At 35.5% G+C, this 24359-nt stretch overlaps 1 protein-coding gene across 4 annotated transcripts in view; it reads left to right on the top strand.

Moving 5' to 3' along the window:
* Positions 1-24359, top strand: part of ANKIB1 (ankyrin repeat and IBR domain containing 1) — a 117119-nt gene that overhangs the window by 35609 nt on the left and 57151 nt on the right. For all 4 annotated transcript variants that reach the window (XR_008558159.1, XM_028157248.2, XM_028157242.2 and 1 more), the window contains exons 2-4: positions 6029-6309; positions 8135-8435; positions 19481-19663. Coding sequence is in view for 3 of the 4 variants with exons in the window: in XM_028157248.2 (XP_028013049.2) it covers positions 6122-6309; positions 8135-8435; positions 19481-19663 (672 nt within the window). In the remaining variant the exon portion in view is untranslated. The remainder of the gene's footprint in view (positions 1-6028; positions 6310-8134; positions 8436-19480; positions 19664-24359) is intronic.

Here is a 24359-nt window from a genome sequence, read left to right as displayed (position 1 = left end):
TTGTTGTTCCAGGTCCAACAACTCCTTATTAGTCAATTTCTTAGGGACCACCTCTAGGAACTCCTCAATGTCATCCTCATCCATAGTCACATTAAAGTTGTTTGCCATCTCATCCATAGCCTTGTTGCTTTTTACACCCTTTGCGCTATGACATTTTGATGGCTATGACATCAGTAGGTGATAGGAACTTTTCAACTGCATTATAATCTTACTAGAGGCTCAGTGCATGGATTTGTGCACAGGTGGGGTCCCTCAGCCTGGCCTGCGGGGATCAGGCCGAAACCAGCCCGGTGCAAGAATTCGTGCACCAGGCCTCTGGTATGCATATAAGATCTTTGGTTAATCTCTTCCTGCCTTCCCCCCTCTCCCCTTCCCTCTGAGACTCACCAGTCTGTTCCATGTTTCCATGCCTGCCCTCTAGTGGTCAGTGCACATCATAGCTACCGGTCAAAGGGTCACTTAGGCTTTTATAGATAGATAGATAGATAGATAGATAGATAGATAGATAGATAGACAGACAGACAGATAGGATCACTGTTATATATGCAATCCATCATTGACCAAAATATTATGTAGTGCATGACTATTTTATTCTTTTTGATGCAGTTGTAAATGAGATTGTTTTCTTAATTTCTCTGATATTTTATTAGTGTGTAGAAATGCAACAGATTTCTGCATATTGATCTTGTATCCTGCAACTTAGTATCATTGTGTATCACTACATCCATTAGAACGGCTACTGAAAGGGTTAAAAAAAAAGAAACCTGGTGATTCAAAATGCTAACCAAGATAATGTATTTTTTTAATGAAGTGAAATAACTTACCACATGTCACAGTAATTCCACTCTTGGATATTTGCCCAAGGAAAATTAAAACACATATTCACACAAAACTTATATGTCAATGTCATTGTAGCTTTATTTAACAGTTGCCCCAAACTGAAAACAACCATCATGTCCTGTAATATGTGAATAGTTGAATGAACAGTGGTACATCCACTAAATGTACTACTACTCAGCAACAAAAAGGATTGAACTATTGATTTATACATCAACATGGATAAATCTTAAATGTATTTTTCTAAAAATGCTAAAGCCTGAAAAAGATCTAGCTCAAAAACCTGTAATGGCTCCCTATCACAAACAGAATAAAATAAAAACCTTACAGTGTTTATCTTTATAATCCTACCACAATATAAACACTATGGATGCATTGGTTTCTATTTGTTCACTTATATTTGTTAACTTAAGAAAATAAATATTAATACTTCTGGGGTATAGGTGACAACTCAAAGAGGTTAAGTTACTTGGTAAAATAGAAACAGATTTTTCTGACTATTACCTCCCTTTCCCTTGCCATCACAGTTCTTGCTAATACATTAGGCTTAGCAGTTTCGAAACCAATCCATGGTCCTTAATTTAAATCTGACTTGTAGCCTAATGGATAAGGCATTGGCCTCCTAAATCTGACTTGTGTGTGTAGTAAACTGGATAGTTTTTAAATTTTTCACTCTGGCCTCGTCCTCCCTAGACCAGTTGAAATCACCCCCGCCCCATGATTCTAGTGCATGGTGATCAATAAACATTACTACAGTTATTGAATGAGTGAATGAACAGAGTTGATAGCTTAATATATTATTTGCCCATATGGTTTCTGTCTGCGGTAGTGTATTGACTTTTCATGACTTTTTTCCTTATTTATTTTTTACCTTACACCTTGATAATTCTCTTAGAGTCCTTTTTTAAACCATCCTCTCCTTTTTTTAAATCATCCTCTAAATAACAATTAGAGCATTTCTTTGGAAGTAGAGCTTTCTGGAATTTTCTTCCTTGAGACACATCTTTCTGATTTCAAGAGAGGGGTGCGATTGGACATACTGTTTGAATAAACTTTCTACTTGTTTCTGTTCTGGCTAAAGGAATGTTTAGTTTTAGATTGAGATTGCTGTTATCAGTTGTTGAGTTGTTCTTACTTGCAGAAAGTTGCAGGATGATGTGTGTGTGTGTGTGTGTGTGTGTGTGTGTGCGCGCGTGCGCGCGCAGCATGCAATAATGGGTCTTCTTCCAGTTAAGAGAAAAATAGCAGTCACTTATTTTGTTTAGGTCAGCAATTTCAATCCATAATTATGACTTTAAAATAATTTACTTTTGTGGAAACAGATAAATTAAGTGTTATTTATATCTGAAGTATTTCATCTTCTGTAAAAGGTTTCTGGCGGTAGTTTATTAGTTTAAGTGCACTTGAGTTGTTGCACATATGAATGGAGAAGTTGAGAGACAAAGGTTTAAAGCAAGAGTTATAGAGCCCTTCACATTTAAAAGTTAATGAAAAATTAGGGAAAGCTCTCTGGTGTTCATTGGTGGTATATTTTTCTTATTTTTTTTCATTAAATACTTATTAAGTGCTGTGCTTTACTAGTCAGTGATGAAACTTCACCTGGATTTTTCTGTATAACTTAAAAGCCCAAATAAGAAATTATTTTGCCTCTTTGATAATCCATCACTTGTATCTTGAAGCTCTCTATATAGATTTATCTTAGAATTGGAGAAATAGTACTTAAGTGTTTGATTTCAAAAATAAAGAGGGAACAGTCACCTCAGGTTATACTGCTATAGCTATAAAAAAGCGAAAGGACACATCTGGCAAATTTCTAGGCAAGACTTGTGAAAATAAATCTGAGAGGGAATGGAACTATGGCTGCTTTAAATGATGCATTTCCTGGCAACTTTCAGGCTTATTGAACTCATATTTTAAAAATGAAACATACTTGAAAATAACTTAGAACCACAAAAAGATTTCCAGATGCCATTATGCTTTCAGCATGAGTAACAGTAATATTTAAATGCACATTTAGAGTATTATTGATTTTTTTAAAGTATCTTGGTTTTTTTAACTAAGTACTCCCATGATGATATCATTGCTTTCTTAGATACTTTTTTCACATGTTGGATAGAAATTATTTTCTTATAGGACATTTCTCTAAAGTAATAATGTAATTCAACGAAAATGTGTTATTAGTCTAATCCAAAACTCTGAAAATGTCCATAATTTGAGCGATAGTCTATCAGGGAAGAAAGATAAGGCCAAACAACTGAAAGTTTCCAAATCCTTAGGAAAGACCTTTTAGAACCCATGTGATATTCTTTATATTTTTTATAAATAAAAATATACAATAAACTGAATGGAGTTTTCATTAAGAATAATAAACTCTTAAAGTGCTTAAAACAGTACAACAAAACAAATTAGTTCACTAAGGATAAACATATGGCTCCTAGATTCTATGATAAACAAAGAAAAATAAAATCCAGGCTATTGCTAAAAAATCCCAAAAGTGGCTATAGTATATTGTGATATCAAAACATAGATTGTGGGAGGGGGAATTTGCTCCTCATTCAAGATGAGATGATAAAGGACTTTACACTAAAGATTTAACAACTCTCTAAAAAGTTAAATAAATTTTTAAAAATTATGTAACATGATCCAATATGTATATAAATATTTATAGTGTATATATATATAAATATTTATAGTATATATATATATATATGCATACAAACACAATTTACATACATTATAAATAAGACGGTTATTTATCAAAATGCTAACAATGGTTATCTTCTAGTAACAAGACTATGAGGTTTTTGTCCTTTTTCTTTTTTCATATTTTCAAAACATTCTGTGTATATATATTTGCATATTTAGAGTAAAAAGTCAGTAACAACCTTTAAAAGAGCCAAATGATGACCTCGTTAAGTATAGTTGTGTGCCAGAAAGTGTGCTGCTATTATAAGTAGGTAGTTAATACCTATCTCTAAAATAAGTTGAACAGATGTCTTGCCCTGCCTGCTCACCTTAATCTCCATACTCAGATATAACATTTAGCTAGAGGTATTCAGGAGCTTTTTATACAGTGGTGTGTGTACATTGAACTCACCTAAGGAGCTTAAATTCCAAGGCCTGGGTGCCACCCACTAGAGACTGATTTGATTTAACTGGGATGTCGTTTGGCCATTGGGACTCTGAAGTTCCCCATGTTATTAAACATATAAGCCAAAGTTGAGAGCATCTGTTATACAGAAAACTAAAAAAAAAGAGAGAGAGAGAGAACCACCCCAGCCAGTGAGGCTCAGCATCGACCCAGGAACCAAGAGGTCGCTGGTTCAATTCCCAGTCAGGGCACACGCATGGGTTGCAGGCTCAGTCCCCAGTAAAGGGCGTGCAGGAGGCAGCCGATAGGTGATGTTCCTCTCTCATCCATGTTTCTATCTCTATCCCTCTCCCTTCTCCTCTCTAAAAATCAGTAAAAACGTATTCTAAGAAATGAACCTACTAATTTGTTTTTCACTCCTTTAATTTGTATTCTGTTGAAACTGTTACTGCCTTTACAAAGCTTGTGTTGAAAAAGTACATATTATTTTCAACTTTTCTTAATGCTATGTTTTAATGTCCAGCCTGCCACTGAGTTAACTGGGTAACATGATAGATTCTTGTATTCTCCTTCTAAGTTTTCCTCCCTCTAGTCTATCTTCTACAATGTCACAATAACTAATTTTCCAAAGCATAAAATAATTATATCACTGCCCTTCATAAAGCCTTTAATTATCTGTTCTTTACAGGTTAAAGTAAAAGTTTCTTAGTCTGGACCCAACCTATTTTCAGTTTTATTTCCTGGTAGTTCAACACTAGAGATCCTGAACTTCATCCGTACTTGAATAAGCCTTTTGTTTTATACCTGCCTTTGCATATGCTGTTTATCACTTTTTTGATCATAGTTCAAGAGTAGATTTAGAATCATTTATTGGAATTGAAGGAAGCTAGCATTTATTGAGTACACTAGTCAAGGACTGTGGTAGGTACTTTAAATAAAGTACTTATAATCCTCACAGCCATCCTTAAGAAATAGTCATTTTCTGCCCTGCCAGTGTGGCTTAGTGGTTTAGTGTCGACCTATGAACCAGGATGTCCTGGTTTGATTTCCAGTCAGGGCACATGCCCAGGTTGTAAGCTCGATCCCCAGTGTGGGGTGTGTAGGAGGCAGCGACCAATGATTCTCTCTCATCATTGGTGTTTCTATCTCACTTTCCCTCTCCCTTCCTCTCTGAAATCAATAAAAATATATTTTTTAAAAGAAATAGTCATTTTCTTTTTACTGTACAGTTAGAAACCCAAGGCTTTTAGAGGGTGAATAACTCAAAATTGCACAACTAGTATAGGTAGATAAGAGATTTTGAGCTCCAAATCCAGTGATTGTTTCCATGTCCTTCTTCCTCCACCCACCTCACATTGCTTCAGTAGTTAATGCCCATATGACCATTACCATAGCCTGTTTCTAAACATAGTATGTGCAAGTATTTAATGTTTTCAGTTTTGTTTTAAATTCTTTATAGTAGAAAGAAATGTAATGGTCTTAAGATAGAATAAACAGTTTCCATTCTGTGTAGTAATCAGTTTAATAGTTTACTGTGACTATCTCTTTAATCACTTGAGTTGTATAGTCCTATATGTTTTCATTTGTAGCCTTTTATCTGATGTCCTTACAAGTACGGAGCAGTTTCAGTTTAACATCTATTCTGGAGTTCTTATATGAGCAAAAATAAAAATCTACATTTTTCACTATCCCACAAATTGGTTGAGTCAGATTTATACATAGTTTATATAGAGATTTAAATACATTCACCCATAAAATTCAATTAAACACATTTCCTGCCCAGGTAAAGAGGAACATTGAAAAGCTACTGCATGCAGATAACTTTAATAGTACAAAGTACAGCCTCTGAACCCTTAACAGTGTCTCTACAGGAAAATGTTACAGTTTAACAAGAAGTTAATTTGGACAGTGTTAAAAATTTGAGACTTTTTTGGCTAGTAAGAGAAATTTAGTAAATGTAATATAAGTTGTCACTTTATATCCTCTTCCTGGGTTTTATTAGTGTTCCTAATTGTGATGGTTTCTTTAGGATACTGCTTCATAATTATCTTATGTGATCATTTTTTCCCAATCTCATGTGATCATTTTTTCCTCTATTAGAATGTGAAACATGTTGCAGAAGCATTCAAGAAGTGGCTGAAGGGTGAGGAAAAAAGTGCCACTGCCTGTTGGAAAAAAACAACAAAACAAAACATGGGAAATACAACCACCAAATTCCGTAAAGCACTCATCAATGGTGATGAAAACCTGGCCTGCCAAATATACGAAAACAACCCTCAGCTAAAAGAATCCCTTGATCCTAATACATCTTATGGGGAACCCTATCAGCACAATACTCCATTACACTATGCTGCTAGACATGGAATGAATAGAATATTAGGGTAAGTATCACTGTAAAACAGTTGATAATAAATTAGTCAAAGGGGAAAACCATATTAGTGAAAGGGGGGAAAAAACCCTGATCTTTGAAAATATATACATACAGATGTGGGTGTTATATGGTATTGTAGTGAATTGAAATTTCTAAAACTGAATATGCTTAAATTATTAGGTATGACTTTTAAAAATTAAGTCTAAATTAGACCAAAAGTTTTTAATAGTGAGCTTGGTTCACATATGCTTGTTGCTACAATGATTTTGATTCTAGAAAAGTACTTGTCAGCTATCAACAAATTGCAGAGACTAGAGCTTACAGCAAAGTTCTTAAGCTCTGATTCACTAGTTGAAGTTAAAAAACAGATACCTTTGCCTTATCTAATTATGATCAGATTTGAGTTTCTTTTAATGGGGTTTAGTTACTTGAAAAGACTTTTCTAAAAGTGAAACATTTCCTTAAAATACTAACAAACTTAACGCTTTTCAAGCATTAGTAACGGAGTATATTTATTCAAAGATTCTTACCTAATTACAAAGGAATTAAATTTTGTATTTGCTAGCTTATAACATGAAAGAAGCAAAGGATAGAAAAGTAGCTCCAAAACAAATTTATTTTTCTTAGAGGTACATTATGCAGCTTTGGTAGTCTGATGCTAGAACAGAAAGAAACACTTCTTTGCTTACACAGTGAAATATAATTCTTAAACATGTATTCAAAGTTTTTTAGAACTTAACAAAAAACTTTCAAGCTTTTTAAATTTCATTTTATACAAATTGTTGTTCAAATTAAGCTGCTCTTTTTATATACCTGAAACATGCCATGTATGTTCTTTCTACCATGTCCATGCTGCTCTCTGTGCCCCAGTATCCCCTTCCCCACTCCACTCAGCTTTCTTTCTTTACCCTTCCTTCAAGGTCCTAGGCAGGCTTTATCTATCTTCTTAGCTTGTCACAACCCACAGGAACCTTAGTCTTTCTTTCTTTTTCTTTAACTTATATGGCTCTTTTTTGTTTGTATTACTTGTTTGGCATACACTATTTCATTGTATTTTATAATTTTGTATATCTTCTCTCTGCCTACCTAAATTGCAACTTTGTAATAAAAGTGTCTTTTTTGTACTTCTAACATCTAGCATGGTATCTTACACAAAGTAAAAAGAAATTTTATAAAATCATTGCACAAGGGCCCTGCCTGCATAGCTTAGTGGTTGAGCGTCAACCTATGAACCAGGAGGTCACAGTTCAATTCAGGGCACATGCCCAGGTTAGGGGCCAATCCCCAGTGTGGGGCATGCAGGAGGCAGCAGATCAATGATTCTCTCTTATCATTGTTGTTTCTATCTCTTTCCCACTTTCTTTCTCTCTGAAATCAATAAAAAATATATTTTTTAAATTATTGCACAAGGAAATACTCTTATGACCAGGATTTATAGTAAGGTTTATGGTGCTGTAAACTAATATGATTTTAAGGAAATATTTGAAATGAAATGTGACATCTAGAAAATCTACATAACTCAGTGAATCAGTATTTTTCAGAGGATCACACTGTATATGATTTTTAAAAATTATGCATGGGTAAAAGATTATTCATAATGCAAGGTAGATCAATGAATTTTAATGTAGCAGTATAGAAGGTTCATTGATATTAATTTCAGAGTCTGAACAGTAATCTTTAAGTTTGATTAGCAATAAATGACAACTTGTTAAACTTTTGGTATAGTATCAAATGTGCATATTCATAATTACCTTTTAAATTTTTTATCTTCTATGTATTCTTATTTCAAAGTAGGAAATAACTGGATTTTGTCCTTTTTTTCTTTACTACTTTAGGACTTTTCTTTTTGGTAGAGATGGAAATCCAAATAAACGGAATGTGCACAATGAAACATCTATGCATTTGTTGTGTATGGGACCTCAAATTATGATATCTGAAGGAGCCCTTCATCCTCGTTTAGCACGCCCCGTGGAAGATGATTTCAGAAGAGCAGATTGTCTGCAGATGATCTTAAGATGGAAAGGAGCAAAACTTGACCAAGGCGAATATGAGAGAGCAGCTATTGATGCTGTAGATAACAAAAAAAACACACCCCTGCACTATGCTGCTGCCTCAGGGATGAAAACCTGTGTAGAGGTAAAACTTTGTTGTTTTAAATATTCTGCATGGTAAAATTTTTGTCTTGAAAATATGTAATAATCAGTGTTTCTTTTGCTTTTTAAAAATTAATTTATTTTGATCTTCACCCAAGGATATTTTTTCCTTTGATTTTTTTAGAGAGACTAGAAGGGAGGGAGGGAGACACAGGGCTGGGCAGAGGGCTGGAATCAGACCTGTAACCCAGGTACGCACCCTTGACCACAACCCTTAGGTTCAAAGTCTGACGCTCTAACCACTGAGCAACCAACCCGAGCATGTTTTGCTTAACAGTTAATTTACCTAGTTGTTTTTATTCCTTTTGTGGTTCTAAAAAAAGCAGGATTTCTTTTACATAAAGTCATTCCCCAGTTTTAGGGGAAATATTAAAAACAAACCCACAGTTACACAGCAAACCTTGGGAATAAAATGGTATTAAGAGCAATTGAAAATTTGCTAACATCCCTGAAGGTAATAGTAATCCATTAAACACTATCATATTGAGAGTAATAGCTTTAGTAGAAAATAGCTTTTCTGCTTTTTTGCTGATTTTTAGTAGACTTTATATAATAAAATTTATGCATATTGGATATGGCAACTCTTGGCAATGGGAACTATAGTTGTAGTAGATCTAGAATTGATCAGTTCCCTAAACAAGGAATGAATATTAATGAATACATTTATTGGGGTCTTTTAAAAATCATTGATAATTTTAAAATGTGCTTCTTTTTCTGTTTAATGGGTATTAAAGTATTCCTGAATATTGTATTTGAGCTTCTTCTTCTATATATTTCATATATATATGTACATATATGTGTGTGTGTGTGTGTGTATATGTGTGTATATGTGTGTGTATATATATATATATATATATATATAAAATATCTAACAACAGGCTTAGATAAGGTCAGCCATATAATGTAGGATCTTAAGATAAGAAATCATTACTCTATAGTATCATCACTACTTATAACAGGTTTTTCTCAGTTACATTCATGTCAATTTATACATAACTCATAAGAGTTCTTTCGTATAGATATATTTATGATGGGGAGCACTCTCCATAAGATCACAGAGTATCTACCTTTCCAAAAAGGTAGACCTTTATTGGAAAAAACAACAATGATCCTAATCAGGTTAAATGATATATCTGAAAATTTACTATTTCCTTAATGTTATTCATGTATATATACTTTACTTCTGAATTGATACCAAAAATATGGATACCCTTCATTTTCTTACTCAGTTTAAAAGATTACAGTTATTTAAATGATTTCTTTAGTATATCTTTTTTTGTTGTTATTCACAGTTATTTACTGTATCTTAAATGTCAATTCTTTTCACTTCTAAAACCCTTTTTTTTTACTATTATTATTTGTGATATTAATTAATCTTTTAGAGTGTTTTATTTCTTGGGTTTGTGTCACCTTTGCCCACTAGTTAGTCAGTGACAGTTATTAACTTGAAACTTTTTTTTTCAGGCAATGTTTTCTAATGTTGATTCACAGCATGGTAGAAGGATGTTCATGGGTTTGGGGGGGAAAGGAGGCTATTGGCAGAATTCCTGAGGCTTTTACACAAACCTTTTTGTATATTGTTCTATGCCCACCTCCCATGAAAGAATCCGTGCTGTAATGACTCATCATTACTGATGGGACTGCGTCATATTTCTCAAGCGAGAGTAGACAATCGCTCATTCTTTTTTTTTTTTTAATAGCTCATTCTTGATAGTAGTAATAATACTCTTAAATTGCTGCCTTAATATCTTACTGCCAAAAATTCTATAAACATTGCTTTAGTAATCGTTGATTTTAAAGTATGTTTGCAATGACGTTCTTATCAAATTGTTCAAAAAAATAGTGTTTTTACCAGCATTATTTTTTGCTCAGTGAATGAAATTGGTGCCAGGTTTTATTCTAAACTATCTGACAGGCCTGATGATTTGCTTCATGTATATGTTTTAACTGTTTGATTTATCAGCATATCACATTACATAAACCACACCATTTGATGACTTTTTATTTTTCTATTTATTCAGAGGAGCTCTTAGACTTAATGTAAATCATCCCAAATAAAGTCCTATAAAGCCCTATAAACAACCACATTCAGGCTGTTCTCAATGATAATTGTTTAGTTGTAATTTTGATGTGGTGTGAAAGGACATGTGTACCACATTCACCTATGCTGACATCTTGACCAGAAGCCTTTATCGCTTATTTCGAGGAATATTCCTAGAAATTTATAAAAGTGAAATGACAACCTCTGTCATATCAACCATTTATTAAAGATTATGAATCTTAAGCCTCTAAGGCTAAATTGATTATTTTATTTCATAGCTAAGGTCAAGCTGCTTTTTGTTTTGTTTTGTTTTTTTAACTCTTAAAGAACTCATATCTATGGAAATATATCTTCTCTAGTTGGTTACATTTATTCTAGTTTTCATCAGCAAATTTCAGCATATTATTTTACTCATATGGCACTATCTGGACTGTACACTAGCCCAGCCTTGGGCCCTGAATCACTTTGGTAATGCTTACTATGAAGTAAAATAGAAGATTTTCCTGGGGAAGCATACATTAACTAATTCCCAGAGGTCTTACTGTGTTTTTTAATGCTAATGCTTAAAATGTATGCATTTTTAAAAACCTACTATATAAGTGTATTTCTTAAAGTATTAGTGGTTAAGTATCTTCATTTCTTGTCCTACTCCTTTAGTGAACAGGAAAGGCTTAGACTTCTCATATAAAGTTTACTATCATGGGTAATTTTAAATATGGTTTCTTTCCCCTCCCCCCCCCCCAACTACTTATTTGTCTGCATCATTGTTTTTAGCCCTTTGGTCTTAAGAATAACAATTATAATGACATTTGTATATAATGTTTTTCTAATTTTCATAATGTTCATTGATACCAAGCATGATATAAAGGGTTTGGTTTGAGTGAGAGAGTATTATCAGATATTTATTTATTTATTTACTTACTTACTTAAATTTCTTTATTGATTAAGGTGTTACATATGTGTCCTTATTCCCCCATTACCCCTCCATCCCCCCCACTCATGCCCTCACCCCCCTGTTGTCTGTGTCCATTGGTTAGGCTTATATGCATGCATACAAGTCCTTTGGTTGATCTCTCCCCCTCACCCCCACCCTCCCTCCCCTACCTTCCCTCTGAGGTTTGATGGTCTGATTGTTGTTTCTCTGTCTCTGGATCTGTTTTTGTTCATCAGTTTCTGTTGTTCATTATATTCCATAAATGAGTGAGATCGTGTGATATTTATCTTTCTCTGACTGGCTTATTTCACTTAGCATAATGCTCTCCAGTTCTATCCATGCTGTTGCAAATGCTAAGAATTCCTTTTTTTTTTACCACAGCATAGTATTCCATTGTGTAGATGTACCACAGTTTTTTAATCCACTCATCTGCTGATGGGCACTTAGGCTGTTTCCAAATCTTAGCGATGGTGAATTGTGCTGCTATGAACATAGGGGTGCAATATATCCTTTCTGATTGGTGTTTCTAGTTTCTTGGGATATATTCCTAGAAGTGGGATCACTGGGTCAAATGGGAGTTCCGTTTTTAGTTTTTTGAGGAAACTCCATACTGTTCTCCACAGTGGCTGCACCAGTCTGCATTCCCACCAGCAGTGCACGAGGGTTCCTTTTTCTCCGAATCCTTGCCAGCACTTGTTGTTTGTTGATTTGTTTATGATAGCCATTCTGACTGGTGTGAGATTGTACCGCATTATTAGATATTTATTACTGTCTTGGTCCTCACAGTGACTATCTGTAGGACTTTGAGTGAGTCACTCAACCTCTTTGAGATTGTCATTCCCAACCATTCAAGAAGAAACCTTCACAATTACCTCAAAAGTCCCCATTTAGCCCTAGTCAGTGTGACTCAGTGGATAGACCATTGGCCTGTGGACTGAAGCATCCCGGGTTTGATTCCAGTCAAAGGTTGCGGGTTCAATCCCCAATAAGGGGCATGCAGGAGGCAGCCGATCAATGATTCTCTCATCATTGATGTTTCTATTTCTCTATCCTTCTCTCTTCCTCTCTGAAATCAATAAAAATACATATTTTTTAAAGTCCCCATTTAGCACTAATTTTCTGTTAATCTATGATTGTAATAAAATATATCTCATTTCAGAATCTTAAGCCTTTAAGGCTACATTGATTATTTTATTCCATGGCTAAGGTCAAGCTGTTTTTTGTCTTGTTTTGTTTTTTTAACTCTTAAAGGACTTATATCTATGGAAATATATCTCTCTAGTTGTTTAAATATTTTGCTGTCTGTATATTTACATAAGAACAGACTTGATAAAGTTGTCAGTTGGCAATTTCACATATGCATTTAATAGTTTAAATCAGTGGTTCTCAACCTTTCGAATGCCGGGACCCTTTAATACAGTACCTCATGTTGTGGTGACCCCCAACCATAAAATTCTTTTCGTTGCTACTTCATAACTATAGTTTTGCTACTGTTATGAATCGAAATGTAAATATCTGTGTTTTCCGATGGTTTTAGGCTCTACAGCAGCAGTTCTCAACTTGTGGGTCGCGACAGGTTGTAGAGCCTAAGACCATCGGAAACCACAGATATTTACATTACAATTCATTAACAGTAGCAAAACTACAGTTATGAAGTAGCAACAAAAATTATTTTATGGTTGGGGGTCACCACAACATGAGGAACTGTATTAAAGGGTCATGGCATTAGAAAGGTTGAGAACCACTAGTTTAAATTGTTTCCTATGGCTCATTTAGAACCAGAGAAATGAAGTATTTGCTTTAAAACTTCTCCTTCTCCCTATGATAATTGTGTTTCATAGTAAGCTTAAGTTGTACGCGCATGCACACACGCCCACACACACCCCATAAGTGACTCTCAATCATACTAGTAGAGTTTGGGGAACTTATCAGTGGTTATATGTAGAATATTGCAATGGAATTTTCAGCCCTGAAATTTCTGATGCTATATTGCTTCCTACCTAGTTGACTTCACCATATGATTATTTCAGGTCTCTCAAGTTCAACATTTCCAAAACTGTACTCAGTCTTCTTTAGCCACTTGCTTTTCCTCTTGATTGCCTTGTTTCTGTTAATGATTCTACTACCATTATCTCTTGATACCTGGATTTACCTTGGACTGATTTTTTTGTTTTGCTTTTTATTTTAGGGGTTTTTTTGTGGTTTGGTTTGGTTTTCATCGAACTCATGCTGCTTGTTTGCAGAATAGAGCTTTTCCTTGTCTCTTTTGGCCAGCCCTTCCTTTTGTTTCTGTTGTCCACTCTTTCTAACACCAGGTGCTTATATTGAACCTTCGCTTTGGGGTATTTTTCACAATTTTCTTAAGTAGGAAAATCTGGAGTTTCAAAAATATTAATCATTCAAAATTATTTATGAGATAAAAGTAATGTAAATAGTAGTTGACTGTATTGGTTTAAAAATTGGAAATGCTTATATGTTAAACATTTATTAAGGACAAACTATAAATAAAGCCCTTCTAATTCTAATTATTTTATATTTCAAAGAATTGTTCTGAGGATCAGCAAACTTTTTTTCTGTGAAAGCCCAGATAGCAAATATTTTAGGCAATTGTTCAACTCTGCAGCCGAAAAGGAGACATAGAACAAATAGGCCTGGCATTGTTCAATAGAACATTGTTTATGGACACTCCCACATAAATTTCTTATACTTTTTACATAGTATTAAATAGTCTTTTTATTTTTTTCAACTGTTTAAAATGTAAAAACAGTTTTTAGTTCTTGGTCTATACAGAAACAAGCAACAGGCTGGGTTTGGCCCACTGGCCTTAATTTTCAGTGGATCCCTGCACTATGCAAAGAACTGGGAAAGGAAAGATTCAGAAGCTTATTTTAAATACATGAAATAACATTATCAATATGTACAAGTGCTGTATGCTTTAAGATTATACAAAATGGAACTGCTTTAAAACACATCTTTCAAGACTTTAATAAAATAAATAATACACTTTTTTCTTAGTTGTTGAGAGTTTTTGTTTTTCTACTTTGCAATAGAGATGGACTTTGGAGAGGAATGGTGGTTAGGTCTATTAGCATGGCCCAATTAAAATCCAGTGACTTTTCTCCTTTTGGCAAACTCCCTAGAGAAGCCTCCTCAGTAGACCTCATTTTATTTATATTAGTGCTTCACATGCCATAATGATTCAATAAATGGTTGATATGACAGAGGTGGTTGTTTTTGATAGGGCTTCAAAGCACTTTTTTAAAATGAGTATTATCTTAGGTATTTTTTGTGCATCCCTGTTCTACTTGTTTATTCACAGCTTTAATTGTAGCTGCTTGTCAGATCAAATAGAGGTCACTAGAAAACCAAAGATGCTAAGTCACACTTCTTCATTTCCAGCCACAGAGCCTGTTTGACACTTCGGCAGCTATCAAAGCATTTCACACTTCATTGAAAAGCCATAAAAACCATTCACAGGTCAGACTGAAGAGTTTTACCTAATTATATTCTATTTTTAATACCTGGAATTTTAAAACTGAAAAGAATACAGAATTTGTGGTCCCAGCTCAGCAATGGAGTAACTCTGCCTTTCTGGGACTCAGTTTTCTAATTTTTAATGAAGAAAGATATGATCTCATTATTGCCTCCAAAATATTATGATGCTAAGGGCCATATTAATCATTTAGACAGTGGTTCAACTTCCCCATCCCATGAGCACGCCAGCACTTCTCCCCTCCCTCTATTCTTTCCCGCCCACAGGCTTACACCTCCTAAACTCATAAGGGACTCCATGAGGCTTGCAAACAGGATAGCAATGGGCAGTGGTAGTTCATACCAGGGAAACCCCCCCTGAGCCTCTCCCCAAGGTCCCCTTTTCTCTGACTTCTTTTTTTTTTTTTTAATTTAATATACCTTTGTTCAGATTATTACAATTGTTCCTCTTTTTCCCCCCATAGCTCCCCTCCACCCGGTTTCCCCCCCACCCTCTGCCCCTACCCCGCCCTACTGTCCTCATACATAGGTGTACGATTTTTGTCCAGTCCAGTCTCTTCCCGCACACCCACACCCCTTTCCCCCTGAGAATTGTCTGTCCACTCCCTTTCTATGCTCCTGATTCTATTATATTCACCAGTTTATTCTGTTCATCAGATTTGTTATTCACTTGATTTTTAGATTCACTTGTTGATAGATATGTATTTGTTGTTCATAATTTTTATCTTTACCTTCTTCTTCCTCTTCTTAAAGAATACCTTTCAGCATTTCATATAATACTGGTTTGGTGTTGATGAACTCCTTTAGCTTTTTCTTATCTGTGAAGCTCTTTATCTGCCCTTCAATTCTGAATGTCAGCTTGGCTGGGTAGAGTAGTCTTGGTTGTAGGTTCTTGCTATTCATCACTTTGACTATTTCTTGCCACTCCCGTCTGGCCTGCATAGTTTCTGTTGAGAAATCCGCTGACAGTTGTATGGGTGCTCCCTTGTAGGTAACTAACTGTTTTTCTCTTGCTGCTTTTAAGATTCTCTCTTTGTCTTTTGCTCTTGGCATTTTAATTATGATGTGTCTTGGTGTAGTCCTCTTTGGATTCCTTTTGTTTGGGGTTCTGTGTGCTTCCTGGACTTGTAAGTCTATTTCTTTCACCAGGTGGGGGAAGTTTTCAGTCATTATTTCTTCAAATAGGTTTTCAGTATCTTGCTCTCTCTCTTCTTCTGATGTTGGTATGCTTGAAGTTGTCCCAGAGGCTTCTTACACTATCTTCATATTTTTGGATTCTTTTTTCTTTTTGCTTTTCCGGTTGAGTGTTTTTTGCTTCTTTCTATTTCAAATCTTTAACTTTATTCTTGTGATCCTCTAGTCTGCTGTTAGATCTCTGTATAATATTTTTTATTTCAGCCAGTGTATGCTTAATTTCTAGTTGGTCTTTTTTCATATCCTCGAGGGTCTCGCTAAATTTATCCGCCTTTTCCAGAAAATTATTGAAAAACCTTATAACTGTGGTTTTGAACTCTATGTCCAGTCATTTGTTTTCCTCCATTTCTTTGGTTTGTGATCTGTTTCTTTGTCTCCCCATTTTCGCTGCTTCCTTGAGTTGGTAGGGTAGCTTTGTGTGCTAGTTGTCCTATATGGGCCAGTGGCTCGGCCTTCCCAGTTACCTGAGGTGGACACTCTTGGTGCACCCTTTTGTGGGCTGTGTGCACAGTCTTGATGTAGTTAAGCCTTGATTGTTGGTATCACTGGGAGGAATTGACCTCCAGGCCAATTGGCTGTGAGGATCAGCTGTGTCTACGCTGGGAGAACTTATGTGCTAGAGACACCCTTATGTGAGAAGACTTGCAAAAGCCTCTGAGCTCAGCTTGAATGGGGTGGAGTCTCAGGGCAGAGCAGACAGCATTGGTTTCCCATCAGCCCTGCCCTAATAGGCCCCTGTGTCTCAGTGTACCATGGTAATCGCTGCAAGCACCTCTGAGAGAAAGCCGTCCTGGAGTTCCGCCTGCTGCCAGACAGTCCAGTTTCTCCCCGAATGAGTCTGGGTCCCCAGAGTCTCGCCCAGAACTGGAGTTAAGTGCAGTCGGGAGCTTTTGTCTCCCTCCCGCTTGAGAAAGCCAACTGCATGCTCAGTTGCCAGCCCTCTCCGCGCGCCCGCCTCGGTACCTCTGCCTTCCACAGTTCCTCTGAGTCTCAGTGTGCTTTTCTCTTTCCTGACAGGCCAGTTTTACCCTGTATGCGTTTGGGTCCCCAGAGTCTCACCCAGAACTGGAGTTCAGCGCAGTCGGGAGCTTTTGTCTCCCTCCCGCTTGAGAAAGCCAGCCGCGCACTCAGTTGCCAGTCCTCTCCGTACGTGTGTCTCAGTACCTCTGCCTCCTGCAGCTCCTCTGAGTCTCAGTGTACTTTTCTCTTTCCTTCTAGTTGTAGAATTTCCACTAAGCCATCCTTCCTGTGGTTCTGGATGATGTCCATTTTGTCTTTTAGTTGTAGTTTTGAAATTATTGTGTGAGGCAGCAGTTTAGGTGTTTACCTATGCCGCCATCTTGGTTTCTCCTCTTCTCTGACTTCTTAATGAGCCAAAGGAGAATAGCCTAGGCTCACTTCCCTAACCCTTTCTTGTTTCACTGTCCTCAGCCTTTCTTTATAAATGTCCTCTAAAATTCGCCTGGACTCGTATTGTGAAATCTTACCTGCATGAAGTCAAGAACCCACACCCAGGTCCACTTTCTGTTAATAGTAGTAAGGTTTGAGTAGGTATGATTTCACTTTTAAGTATTTAGAGGAGGCTGTTCAAAATGTGGCCCTCAGACCTGTAGCATCAGAAACTACTGGGAGCTTGTTATAAATATAATCCACCAGACCTCCAGATTCCAAGTCAGAATCTGTAGGGGGTAGACTCCAGGAATGTTTTAAGCAAGTTCTCTGGGTTATTTATTTATTTATTTATTTACTTACTTATTTGCACATTACAGTTCTGTGAAGCATTATTCTAGGTCTCAGACATATAGATTGAAGTATTTTGTGGAAGGAATGATAAGACAGATCCTGTAAAATGAAGATAGAGTCCATAACAAGGAGAAGAAACTAAATGCCAAGGTCAAGAATTTGGGATTTATTTATAGAAAATTGAGTCACTGAAAATTTTTTATTGGTGAAGTGCTATTATAAAATAAGATACATTAAGATTAGCTTAATGGTTGTAATGTAGGACAGATTTGAATGGAGTAATTATAAAGCAGCGTTTCTTAAGGTCTTGCTATACAAAGAATGATCCTGAGACTGGTGTTATGTTATCAATCATTTGGGAACTTGTTGGAAATGCGGAATCTCATGCCTCACCTCTAACTAACTTTGAATCTGTCTGGCAAAAAGCTGCCCCTCTGTACCTCGCCCTCAGGCCAGACAATTCAGTTCCTTCCCATATGCCCCTGGTACCTTTCAAGCTGCTGCCCTAGGGAGTGAGTCCAAGTCCATGCATGGGCCCTTTAAGAGGACTGCCAGGACTCCAGCAACCTGAGTCTCAATCCCCACTGGTTTTTACAGCCAGAAGTTATGGGGATTTCTCTTTCTGGCACAGGAACCCTGGGCTAGGGGGCTTGGTGTGAGGCTGGGACCCTTCACTCCTCAGGGGGAACCTCCATAACTGAGATATCCCTCCCAATTTTTATCTGCTCCATATGGGTGTGGGACCAGCCTGCCCCTCCTACCAGTCTGGATGTGGCTTCTTCTTTACATCCTTAGTTGTTCCACTAGATTTCAGGCTATTCTCAATGATAATTGTTTAGTTGTAATTTTGATGTGGTTGGGAGAGGACATGTGTACCACATTCACCTATGCTGACATCTTGACCAGAAGCCTTTATCACTTATTTTGAGGAATATTGAAAACGGTTTTGCTCATCCTAATTTCATTTCAGTGTTTGACTGAATAATGAATGATACAAATGAAAATTTTTGTCCCCTATGTCAGGACATCCAGGTATTTGTGGCTAAAGTAACTGGTATCCTTCTTGTTTAAGAATGATTCCTAGAAATTTATAAAAGGGAAAGCATTGAATAACTATAAATAGTTTTACTGATAAGTAAAACTTTATTTTTGAATTGGGCAGAATGCTTAAGAATTTCTTTTTTAGCTCTGGTCGGGTAGCTCAGTTGGTTAGAGTATTGTTTCCATACACCAAGGTTGCAGGTTTGATATCCTGTCAGGGCACATAAAAGAATCAACCAATGAATGGATAAATAAGTGGAACAACAAATCGATATTTCTCTCTCTCTCTCTCTCATTTTTTCTCTCTGAAAATTATTTTCAAAAAGGACTTTATTTTTAAAGTTTAAGAAATTGGTGTTGTAGCTTTTATTTTTAACCAAAGGAAATCATCTTAATACTAATAAACAAGAATTGCCAATCTTAAAATCAGAAGCAACTAATATCTAAATAACTTTTATTGTCATTTCAGGAACATAATATTGCATTTTTGTTGTGTTGCCTTTATTAAAGGTTTTATATTTTTAACATGAAAATAACTTATTTAAACATATTGTTGCAAGTTTTTGAAAAAAATCTTTTTTAGCTTTTAGTAAAACATGGAGGAGACTTGTTTGCTGAGAATGAAAATAAAGATACTCCTTGTGATTGTGCTGAAAAGCAACACCACAAAGATTTGGCCCTTAATCTGGAATCCCAAATGGTATTCTCACGAGATCCTGAAGCTGAAGAAATAGAAGCTGAGTATGCTGCATTAGACAAACGAGAGGTAAGGTGTGTTTTTTTAATTAAAAAGTTATATGGATTTTAAATTAAAACTTTTTTCTTGTTTAAAGCCCAGTTTGTGTGGTCTTTTTTGCAATGGTAAATATCCAGTCATATACATAGCCATAAGTATAAAAATACATTTAGAAACCCTGGAGGTCTAAGCTTTTCTCTAACATCCGTGAGTATATTTACTTACACATAAAAAGAGATGCTGATGTGTGGTATGAATCCTAACCATTCCTACTAGTCCAAGACTCCAATCCTCCTGTTCCTCAGTCTCTCTCTGTCTTCTGGATTGTTCTTGTCAACAAACATGCTTTGGTAAATCCTGTAGTAAAAAGCAAAAACAGCTAAACAGTCTTTCCATTGACCACTCTTCCCCAGCCCTGTCCCTGTCCCCTGCAGTTGTAGACCATGTCTCCCATCTTTATATGGGAAAAACCAACTTAATTGTTGCCCCTTCCTACCAAATTCCTCTTTCTTCCCTTCTGTGATGTAATTGAACTTATTATCATGGACATCAAGAGTCATTTGAGTCTTTCTTGTCTGAGTAAATATTACCTCCATTTACTGAGTCGTTCTAGCATAAACATCCAAACAATCTGGGAATCCTGTCAGTTTTACCTCGGAAACTATAACCTAAATCAGTTTTACTCCTCCCAATCTCCACTCCTACCTCCCTAGGCACTTGCCACCCTCACTTCTCATATGAGCTAATGTAATAGTTTCTCCGTACTGTTCTCCTTCCTTCTATTCTGGTTTCCTTAGAATCCATCTTGTACACAGAAGCCAGAGTGACAATTTTATTTTATTATTATTTTTAAAAATACTTTATTGATTTTTTACAGAGAGGAAGGGAGATAGATAGAAAGTTAGAAACATCGATGAGAGAGAAACATAGATCAGCTGCCTCCCGCACCCCCCCTACTGGGGATGTGCCTGCAACCAAGGTATGTGCCCCTGACTGGAATCGAACCGGGACCTTTCAGTCCGCAGGCCGACGCTCTATCCACTGAGCCAAACCGGTTTCGGCAAGAGTGACAATTTTAAATTAAAACGAGGTTATATCACTTAAATCACTTAGTAACATTTTATGGTACTTAAAATCCAAACTATTTACTCAGATATAATACCTTTTATGGTATGGCTACTACCTACCTCTTCAGTGTTATCTCAAACATTTTTTCTTAAATCCCTTTGCTCTTATTACCATACCTAGACTATACCAAGACTTTGCATTTGCTATTTTCTGTGTCTGAAATCTCCCAGTTTTTCTCTTGACTAACTCAATATCACTTTTGCAGACAGGCAGTCTTTAATCATTCTTTCTAAAATAGGTCCATCTCCTTCCATTATTCTTCATTATAATATCCTGTTCATCCTTCTTAGCATTTATCATGTGCTGTAATTATTTTTTATATGTTTGTTTACTTGTTTATTTCCTTTCTCTCTTATTAGATTGTCAACTCCACAAAGACCAGGGTCTTAACTGCCTTACTTAACGGTGTATTTTCAGTGTCTAACACACTGGTACACAGTGGACACCAATAGATATTTCTTAGATAGAGAAACTATAAGACACAATACATTTTTCCTCCTCAAATGATTCTGATGTGATGTTCAGTGCTAACTTGATTCTAAAAGAAATTTTATAACTCTTCTTTGTGTTTAATTGTATTGTTACTTTTCTTTTTCCCATGAATTCCCAGCAGTTTGGGGGCTGCTATACTTTCCAAATGGGGAAAAGAACTGAGTTTCTTAGAATTAAAAGATTTCTGTTTCTTTACCTTTTGTGATTCTTTAGTTAGATTGTTTAATATTTATTCAGATTAAGTATACATAGAGAGAAGGCTGATGTCCTAAGCACTTTAATGTGGTTATTGAATTCACATAGTAACCTTGAAATAACAGTTATGACCCCTTCTTTTTTTTAAAATAAGGAAGATAAACCAGAAAATAGTTGAATAACTTATCAGGACCAAAGGGAGCTGAACTTGATTCTTATGACTTCAAAATCTAAGAATCTCTATTTGCTATACTGACTGCCTTTTGACAGCCCATACATAGAAATTATAATGTAATAATTGATATAATAATTTAGTCAGAAGACATTTAAACAGTAATATTCTAGAAATAATGTTGATGTGAGTAAACTGAAAGACATTTAGGTCTTTTCATCAAGATATCTTAATTTATTAGTAAATTTTAAAAACAGTGGTACTCATCAATAGATTTAATACCTAAATGAACATAGTATAACTATAATAAACTATTATGTTAAGGCAAAAATATTTACAGAATAGTTTGACACTAATTATATAGGACAAAACTACTGTATATTTGAAGAAGTTTGCTGTATACCAAAATGGTAATTGTGGATATGAGTGATTTTCTTTACTATTATAATTTTTCTGTTTTTATGCATTGCCTAAAATTTATAATGAATATTTATTGCTAAAAAATTTCCTCCTTCCTGATTTTATTCATCAAAGGTAAGTTTTCTTTTTGTGCTACCAGACTTAAGCAAACATATACATATAGAATTTTTAATGCAAAAGTAAGATCATATAGTATATTGAGTTCTGCTAAAATATTTTTTCAGTTTAATGGTATGTCATGAACATCTTTCCCAAGTCAGAACATATGATCGACATATTTCTTACCTATTGGTGAACATTTAAATAATTTCAGATACTTTGCTAGTTTTGTACTTTTATTTTTAATCTGTATTAGATTTTTTTTAAATTGATTTCAGAGAGAAAGGGAGAAGGAGATAGAAACATCAATGATGAGTGAGTCATCAATTGGCTGCCTCCTGCATCTCCCCTACTGGGGATCAAGCCCGCATTCCAGGCATGTGCTCTGACCAGGAATTGAACCATGACCTTCTGTTTCATATGTCTATGCTCAGCCACTGAGCCACACCAGCCGATATTGGCTTTATTTTTGTCTACTATTTCATAATTTAAAAAGCACTACTTTCATAAATAAATACTTATATACAAATATTTATAGCAACACTACTCACAATAGCCAAAAATTGAAGACAGCCAAAATGTCTATCAACACATAAATGGATAAATAAAATGAGATATATACACAATGGAATATTACTCAGCCATAAAAAGAACTGAAGTACTAACACATGCTAAAAATATGGATCAATCTCAAAAACATTATGCTAAATGAAAAAAAGCCAGACACAAAACGGCACATATTGAGTAACTCCATGTATATGAAATGTCCAGAGTAAATAAATCCATAGAAACGAAAAGTACATTAGTGGTTGCCAATGGCTGGGAGGAAGAAGGAATGTGACTACTTTATGGGTATGGGGTTTCTTTTGGGGTGATGAGAATGTTTTGGAACTAGATACAGGTGGTGGTTGTACAACATTGTGAATGTACTAGAGGCCACTGAACCATACACTTTAAAATGGTTAATTTTAAGTTATGTGAGTTTCATAACAGTTTTTAAAAACAATGTTTGGTGTTTGTTTGTTTTTATTTGAATGTAAACAATGCTTTTTTTAAATTCATTTTATCTTTGACCCTGATCAATTTTTGGATTATTCTGTCTATGCTAGAGTTTTACATGGCCTGCTATGTAATTGTATTAAGCTACATAATTAGCACTTTTTAAAATTTATGTTCCCAAGGTGCAGTGTTTATTTTAGCTAAGGCTTCTATTCAGTTAATGATCTGGACAGTGTATAATATTATACCTCTGTAATTTCTTATTGACACATTTTAGTTGAGCTCTTTCCTTTGGGTGGTTAGTTTATAAATGGTAAAATCTACTTCATTCATTCATTCTACAAAACTGAGTAACTGTTCTGCCAGACAATGTTTTAGGAGCTTAGAGATTCAGTGAGGAACAAAGATAAACTTCTGCCTTCTAGGGGCTTATGTTTCATCATGGGTAGAGAGACACACACAAATAAGTTTTAAAATAAATGAACACAATTTCTGAGAATGGTAACTGCTATAAAAAAAATAAAAACAAGATGATGTATTAGAGTGATGGCTGAGAGCAGTGTGTTCAATTTATTGAAGCCCCAAGAAAGAGCAGAGAAACTAGTAAGTAATGGGCCTCATAGAGGACAGGCTGTTGTAGGAGTGGATTGTGTGATTTACACCTGGGTAAATGAAGGGGAAACCGAACATTGCACTGCTATGAAAGTCATCTAAAGACTCCCACCTTCCAATCTATAATTCAGGAAGGCTCAAGGCTCTTTTTCTGGTAGGAAATTTATATGCTGGACTTTGCCTTAACTAGCTACCCCAGTTAGCATAAGGCTTAATGTACTCCATGTGCCTTCCTCTAAGGTCAAAGTACACATCAGGGTCGCCTAGATCTTGATGACCAGGTGAGAACAGCTGAGTAAGTAGCATGGAAACTGAAAGGAAGGGAAGGGTCTGAGAATCCTAAAGGCATTCTCTAGCTATTTGTTCCCCTCTCTCCCAGGCTAAGCTCATAGATCACTAAAGAGAGATTGGTATTAAAAGGAATTGGAAATATCCTCTCCTTTCCCTGAGTGTCTTAAAATTTTAACAATTACATTATATTTGGGTAAATAAGTACTCATTTTTTCATTTTTTAACAATGAACATGTTTTACCTATATAATTGGAGGGAGGGGGCAGCTATTTTCATTGTGAGAAAAAAGAAATACTTCTCTCATAACTCCTTTGTCAT

This window comes from Eptesicus fuscus, chromosome 14 (assembly GCF_027574615.1).
Source record: "Eptesicus fuscus isolate TK198812 chromosome 14, DD_ASM_mEF_20220401, whole genome shotgun sequence".
In the NCBI taxonomy this organism is placed as follows: domain Eukaryota; kingdom Metazoa; phylum Chordata; class Mammalia; order Chiroptera; family Vespertilionidae; genus Eptesicus; species Eptesicus fuscus.
The sequence above is the reverse complement of the archived record's forward strand: the minus strand, read 5'-3'. Positions and strand labels throughout refer to the sequence as shown.